We start from the raw sequence: 7,865 nt of genomic DNA on the forward strand, positions 1-7,865 counted from the left end.
CGACAAAGTCTGGCTGTGAGCCATGTCCCATCTGCTGTGTAGATCAGAGAGATGGAGGTAGTGTTGGTGGGTTGGTGGGGGGGAGCAATATTACAGCAGATTTGCGGAGGAAAGGGAAGCAGTTGAGAGCCCGGAGGTCTCCTCCAGAAGAAGCACTAGCTGCTCTCCACCATCCTGCTCTGCAACAAGAGGTGGCAGGGGATGGATGAGTGATCGTGGCATATCTGTCCCTCTCCCCACATCCCACACCAGTGCACAGAGCCCGACAAGCTGAGGGTTCATCCAGACTAGAGGAGCATGTCCTGCCAGCTGTACTTCTTCCAAGAGGGAGGCTTAACTCTTGTGCTCACAGGAAGCCAAGTCCTGTGTGGGATTTACACTCGCATCGCTGCAGAAACATTCCTGGAGACCATGCAAACCTCTGCTCCTTGTTGATCTTCCTCTGGCCAGGCAGACACTCCGCTTGGGTCCAGGCATGTGCTCAGACTGCGTTGCCTGGGAGAGCTTTAGATGCATTCTTCCTCCAGGAGGGAGCACGGGGTGGTTTTGCAGGCTGGGCTCTTCACAGGCTCAAACATGGAGAAAGGAGAAGCAGCAGCAGCTCTGGGGATAAAACTTTAAAAAATACTCAAGTGTGGTGACTTCCAGACCAAGGACTCTGCATACGCCTTTGATGGGGATTGACTCTCTCGGCCCTACCTGTGCACGTTCCTCACAGCTCTCCATCTGGGGCAGGAAGGAAGAGGCTGCCAGCACCATCATGTTCAAGCCCCAAGACCCGCCCACCATGCAGTTAAACTTTCTTCTGCTGGTTGCTCAAAACTCAGGTATGAAATGCTGAGCTGGGCCATGGGGTGTGAGGTCTTTGAAGGTTTCCAATCAACCCTAGATGAATGGCCACGACCGGGCTGTGATGGAGTGGATCTCCTCGTCGCCTACAGAGGCAGGAGGGGGAGTCTTCTCTTTGGTACATCCTAAATGGACATTACACAAATTGTGCACATTGGTTCAGTTTAAGCGTAGTATTTGTGAATTAAGTTATCTGATGCTTCGCATGAAAACTTCAAAAAGGGGAGGGGGGAATTTTAACTGGGAAAAAGCCTATGAAAATATACTGGAATTATGGTAAAGAAACTGACGTTCTGCTGTATATTGACAGAATTATTTTTATTAAAATACACATCCCTGTGCAAGAGCCAGCATGGAGCCGTGTGCTTTGTCAGCCCCATACACGGGGTTTCTCAACATTTTCATTTCTCGTTGGCAATAGCATCTTGTAACACCTTCCACATTTTGTTGACACAGCACTTTCTGCAGGTCAAAAACTTCCAGATTAGCTGTGTGCTATGGCAAGAATTGTTTTTTCTCCTTGTGCATTGTGTTCTCCATTTGTAATATTCTGGTTGGGGGCCTATGTGGTTTTGGTTTGCAACAGTGTTTAAAACAAATGGAGGAAATCATCTTCGCAACCCTCCAATGTGAATGATTGGGAAAGGCTGCTGTGTTTAAAGAGTGTCTGAAATAGAGTGGGGCTTTCTATCCATGAGCTTGCCACCTTTGCATTACGCATGGTGCAGGTCCATTTTTTCTTTCAAAAGACAATGTGGCCATCACAGCCCTCTATGTTACGTGCTCTCAAGGTATAACTCTGGAGCTTTATGTCTATAAACAGCCAGGCGCCACCCATGCCTGGTGGGTTTGTCCCCCAAAATCTGATTCTGCTTCAGCTTCCCTTTCCACCACTGCATCATCCCATGGTGCTTATGATTTGTGGGATGGGTTTTTCCTGTCCCCTACCTACATTTAATACTCTAGAAAACAACAGTCCTGCCTGTTTCCTAGTCACGAGTGTGAAACACCGATGAGGCTTTAGTCTGAGAATCAGTTCATGGCACTTACCACTGAGGGGATTGTGTCCTCACCCTCTGGGCACTGCAGACATTGGTTTCCATCTCCCTCACTTACCTTGCAGCAGCCACTAGCATATTTGAAAATTGATAAAGGATTTAGGTCTTCTCCCTAAACCCTCCACTCCAACCACCTAATTTTGGAGACCCAGCAGTGCCCAGGGGGCAGAAAGCATGCTGTAAGGACAAAAAGACTTACTTGTGGGTAAGGGTAACCTCATCTATGGGTCAAGACCTCGCCCCACTATCATATTGTCAAAGATGCATGCAGTGATTAGGCACAGTTTGTGCCAAGCCTGGAGAAACACGAGCCCGTGGCAAAAGGGGCATTCAGTCACACCATGCCCTGGGCTTGCAAGATACCTCCTTGGGCTGAAGAATCAGGAAAAATTCAAAGAGCAACTTGTGGCAATGAGTCTTTATTATTTTTATATATTCATTATAAATATTTGCTCCACTGGGGACATCTTGGGAGGGTAGTAACAGCTGAGCAACTTGGTGGCCACCATTACACTAGTCCTGGGGTGGTCCAGGCTGGCTCCAGCTGCAGTAACGGTGCCCACTGCCATGGAACCCTTCAAAGAAGCGCCATGAGCACTGTCAGCTCCCTCCAGAGACAGGAGGACTGGATGTGTGAGTCAGATGGTGGACAGCAGAAGGAGGATTTTTCCTTTGAAGGTTTTGTATGGCTCTCTTCACCCAGAGCTTCTTTGGGTCAGCGCAGACCACATCACCAGTGGCTGCCACAATCCTGCATTAAGAAAGTGAGAAAAGAGAGTAAAAACATGAATTGTGAGCTGTTCCTTCCCCAGGCACTACTTCTCCCCTCCCTGTGTGCAGCCCCATCCTGGATGAAGGCTTGGAGCCATCTCCAGCAGCCTGTGCCCTCCTCAGGCTGATGGTCCATGTCTGAGTCTTTCAGGACCAACTGGCATTAGCAGAAAGCGTCAAAAGCAAGGTTTTTTTCCCCCCTCTGCCCACTCTACAGAGCTGTTTTCTACCACAGCCCTGCCCAGGTCTGTGCTCCCAGCCGGGACCAAGCTGTTGGTAGGCACAGGAGAAGCTGCTCTAGCTCTAGCCATACCGCAGTGCAAACCCCAGCAGTACTCACACAACTGCAGGCAGGGAGCAGTCTTGGGGCGTCTTGTAGAAGCTCTTCATGCGTCGGACATACTTCTGCGCATACATGTCACAGCATTCAGTGGGCATGATGTGGGCTGTCAGGGGAAAAGAAGCATGTGAACACCCTAATTGCATCACTAGACAACTGCACTGCAGGATATTGAGCATGTGATGGGGGATGTGGAGCTTCTTGGCAGCTCCCACAGCACCTCGCAGTAGGGATTGGTTTCCCTTCGTGGCAGCAAGCACAGGAATGGGAAACGTGGACATTAGGGGGGAGGGGAACATGTGGGACCCATAGCCCACATTGCTGCAGTGTATGGTGAGGTCGGGGTGCCCAGCCAGGGGAAGACATTTTGGGGGTTTCCAAGGTTGGGGGCACAAATTGCAAGGTATTTCGGGAATCTCCAAACTGCTGCAACAGACTCCCCCCTCCAAGCACTTGCTCATGAGGCTGAGACCTGGGGGATGGCTGCCAGAGGCTCCTCCAAGTTCCTGCAGCATCTCCGCAGGGTTGGCTTTGCTGAGGCCACCCAGTACACTCTCCATCCTTCCCAGGATGTGCCACCCTGCCCTGACTAGGGGCGTGCACCTCCTGTCAGCAGTGCCATCCATGCTCCCCACCTGGGTTTCTTGCCCTGACCTCCCCAGTGGGGACAGGCTGAACCCAGCCTGCAGCACTGGCCCATTGGGTGCCTTACCTGCGATGTGGTGCAGGGAGAATGTGAGGAGCAGGATGAGCAGCAGGATTGTCCTTGCAGCGAACATGATGGCAGTGTGGGGGTTCTTCTTCCGTCCTGCTTCGTGCTACCTTGCCTGGTGTCTGTGCCTTTAGCTTTCACCATGCTGTAACTTATCCTCTGCATACCACCCACTTAAACCGCTTTTCCCCAAATTTCAGACATGTTCTAAGAAGCCTCTACAGACAAGGGGATTTCTGACATTTATTCTGAGGGCAGATCCAGTGGCTGGTCAAAAAGGCTGAGGATTGGGGCGACCACTTCTGCTTTCTGCAGAAGAGCCACAGGGCTGAGAGGGACTTCCAGGAGGCTTCAGGGGAAGCAAAATTTACTCAGGAAAGCAGACTATAAACAGCATTCTGTGACGACAAAACATCAAGTCTAATGCCTTCTTCTTCATTTCTAACAGGAGAGACAACCCAAAATCTCTGAGCAACTACAGATCAGTGACAGGTTTAGCTGGTTTGCCTGAGTCATCAAAAGCGAGTGACTGATGAGTCCCCTCCAAACCAGCCTCCCCAACCACCCTGCCCATACCAAGGTCATTGGGTTAGGCACTGAAGCACTCAGCATATGACGGGATGGGATGGGATGGGATGAAAAAGCCACACTGGACTGAACTAGGAGGGGTCCCAGAGCAAGTGGTGACAGAGATGCTTTTGGTGGGTTCAGGAGACTTTATAGAAGGGGAAGAAATGGGACAGCAGAAGTGGGGTGTCTACGACTGAGCCCAAGACTGAGCCCAAGCATTGCCTCCACCTCCCAGTCTGGTGATGGGATTGACATGGGAGGGTCAGAAGGATGGAGGTGTGTAGTTATCAGTGTACAGACAGGTCATTTCTTCAGGGAGATGGGACAAATCCTGCCACAACCCCAGGAGAGTCATCCCAGACCCCAGAGAGGATCCCAAGGGCAGCACCACACAGCACTGGTGGACATCAGCCCAGCTTCCATGCAGAGATCTGCTCCCCGGGAAGGTGAGATGCAGCTTCAAGGAGGGGTGGGACCTGGTGGGAACCCAAATGGGATGATGCTGACTGGGAACATGGGAGAGGACCTGTCTGTGGCTTGGGAATGAGGCAAGGCAGGGTTCTTGGAGGAGAGAAAGGTGGAAATTGACTTCCTTGAAGATCTCATGATTGTGCGACTTCTCTAGAAGAAGAAAGGAGAAGGAAACAAATCAAATGTGCTGACGACTCTGTTTTGGAAGAATGGTCTGCAGGCCATTGGGTCTGGTGACCTGGCACAGTAGCAGGGTGGGCATGCAGAGAGCTGGGCACAGTACCACTGGTTTCTAATGATGCTTTCCCCAGGCAAGGGCTCTGCAGGGAGAAGACACCTGATACACAGTCCCTGAGCCCTCTTTAAAGCCTCTGCATCCCCCAGGATATCCCGCCTGCCTTTTTGCAGCTCCTGCCACCTCCCCAACGTGTAAACCCACCAGGGTCACACCACCTCCCAGACATCAATTAAAAGCGAAGGGCTGTAATTAATGGTGGAACTGAGCAGATGGTTTTCTCCAGCCAACATCTCCTTACACAGGAAATTTCATGTGCCAAGCTCCAAGCTCACTTTTCAGGCTCTTCTGAGGCACATGGCCACTGCTCCTTTCCCCTAGCTAATTAACCCTGTCCTATCAGAAGCATTAGTAGATGCCTCCACTATCTATTCCTCTTAAAGCAAATGAGTGCATGTGGGGTATTTGAAGGCCTAGAGAGGCCCCAAGAGGTTCTCTGGAGGACTGGGCTTTCCCCTGGTATCGCTGCCCCAGCTGTGGACATTTGGGCTTGGCTTCAGTCTCCTCCAGCCCCTTCCAAACTGCCACACTCAGGTGCCCCTGATGACCTCACAGGCCACCTCCACCAGTGGCAGAGTATCCTCCCCATATGTGGAGCTCCAGGGCCTCCTCCAGGTTTGTGTGATTAGGCAAATGCAAAAGCCACCTGTGTAGAGAGAAGAGGAGGGACAGGCTGTGCACATGATTTTATTGATGTCTAAACCAACTGCAACCTCACTATAGTTGAATGCAGCCCTCTCTAGAGGAAAACTTTATCACCATCAACCATGGCCAAAAAGGCAAAGGCAAAACTGTAACAATAACCAACTTCCGTAAGTCCACCAGAGACTTCTTCCAGTGCTATGGCTAGGAATAGGAGAATTGGAAAAGGCAATGTGTCAAGGGAAATAGTATAACAAACTCTATGATAGAGGCCATACAGTGAAAAGACCTTACAAACAGAGGTCAAATCTAGATCTCAAATGCTGATACAAAACCAGTTAGCATTAGATGATCTATTAGAGGCCAGTGGAGGGGTTTGTGCTCTCATTAACACCGTGTAGACCAAGACAGAAGAATAGGAACAGATGTAATGACAATCCAAAGCCGCCTAAAAATTTTTCATAAAATTCAGAACCCATTCCTTTTTCTGGGTAGCATTGACACCAGGCATGGTTTGCAAATGTACTTAAAATATTGTTCAAATCTGCATGTATAGGGCTAATGGCTATAATATTAAACCTCATGTCTGTTCAACTCATTACTGGTTGTGCCAAGATTGTATGTCTAAGCAGCGGGCAATTCCACAACAAAGAGAAAGCTGATGGCAATGGAAATCGATGAGAGAGAGAAAGAAACTAAAGCCAAAGAAAACCAACTCTTTAATATCACAGAATCACAGAATCCCAGACTGGTTTGGGTTGGAAGGGACCTTAAAGCTCATCCAGTCCCAACCCCCTGCCAGGCTGCTCCAAGCTCCATCCAACCTAGCCTTGAACACTGCCAGGGATGGGGCAGCCACAGCTTCTCTGGGCACCCTGTGCCAAGGCCTCAGCACCCTCACAGAGAAGAACTTCTTCCCCAGATCCCATCTCAGTCTCCCCTCTGTCAGGTTAAAGCCATTCCCCCTTGTCCTGTCCCTACAGGCCCTTGTCCAAAGCCTCTCTCCAGGTTTTTTGTAGCCCCTTTAGGCACTGGAGTTGCTCTAAGGTGACCCTGTAGTCTTCTCTTCTCCAGGCTGAACAAGAAATGTCTCCTTTTCTCAGCCTGTCTACAGAGTCTGTCTTGGTCTCCAGCCTGTCTTGTAGCCCTCCCCTGGCAGCTGTGCTGTAGCCTTCCAGGACAGCAGGTCCTGAGTTACCCAGATCTTACCACAGAACACACAGCCACTGTCCCAAACAGGTGCCCTTCTCCTGTCCTTGGTCTGGACCCTCTGTCGGAAGCTTCTAATGCACATCATGGCCTCACAGCCCCATTCCTGTGCCTATCTGCAGGTGACAGCAGCTGCAGAGATCTGTGCTGGTTGGAGAAGTCAGCCCTGAAGGATGGCCCAAGCCCCAGTGTACTGGATACCATAGAGCTGGCAGGGAGCCATGTGGCAGGGGCTGGTGGGACTCACATGCACCATGGGATGGGAAAAGAGGCCTCTCAATGGGCTAAGCTAGGGCTGAAATCGCAGTGATGCTGGTTCTGTGCTGGCACATCTCTGCCAGGAGCAGATGCTAGAGAAGGTGGATTAAAGACCAGGCTAGAGGTGAGGTGTTGGGCTCCCTGGCACCCTGTGCTCACTCCCTGCACAATGCCGGGCTGGATATCCCCACACAGAGCCCTGAGGTTGATGCTGCAGCCATGCCACAGCTGCCAGGAGAGGTCACCAAGACCAAGCAAATAGGGTCCCTCCATGACCCTGAAGAGCAGAGGCAAAGGTTTGAAAGGTTTCCTCAAACTGAATCATCTCCTGGTGCACCCAGGAGGCAGCAGAAAGAGCGCCCATCCCACCCCAGCCCCTTGGTTGGTTCTGTGTCTCTACATGACAGGCAGCAGCACAGCTGCTGAGGCTGGGAGGAGAAATGCCACCACCACTCTCCCATACCACAAGAACTAAAGCTTTATTGGTGGCTGTGCTCAGCAGGCAGGTGCTGGTGGGGCCGGCAGCACCCCAGGAGCTGGCGCCCAGCTGGTCATTGCGGTGCAGGGCTCTGGGGAGTCAGTGCCCACCCTCAGCAGTGGTGACCTCTGTAGCCCATCCCAGGAGGATGACTGCAAACCTTCCTTCCCACCAGGACGTTGGGTAGCCTATACCAGGGCACCCACTCTACA

At 51.2% G+C, this 7,865-nt stretch overlaps 1 protein-coding gene across 1 annotated transcript; it reads right to left on the reverse strand.

Annotated features, from left to right (window-relative positions):
* Window positions 1-2,507: 2,507 nt before the first annotated feature.
* Window positions 2,508-3,797, reverse strand: LOC104402095 (C-C motif chemokine 17-like). Its single transcript, XM_010009879.1, has 3 exons — window positions 3,731-3,797; window positions 3,019-3,124; window positions 2,508-2,658 (listed from the first exon to the last, which is right to left on the reverse strand). Exons 1-3 carry the CDS (start codon window positions 3,795-3,797, stop codon window positions 2,508-2,510), a joined length of 324 nt encoding a protein of 107 aa, XP_010008181.1.
* Between the last annotated feature and the right edge of the window lie 4,068 nt (window positions 3,798-7,865).

Source organism: Nestor notabilis, unplaced genomic scaffold, assembly GCF_000696875.1.
Source record: "Nestor notabilis isolate BGI_N333 unplaced genomic scaffold, ASM69687v1 scaffold8822, whole genome shotgun sequence".
Classification (NCBI taxonomy): Eukaryota; Metazoa; Chordata; class Aves; order Psittaciformes; family Psittacidae; genus Nestor; species Nestor notabilis.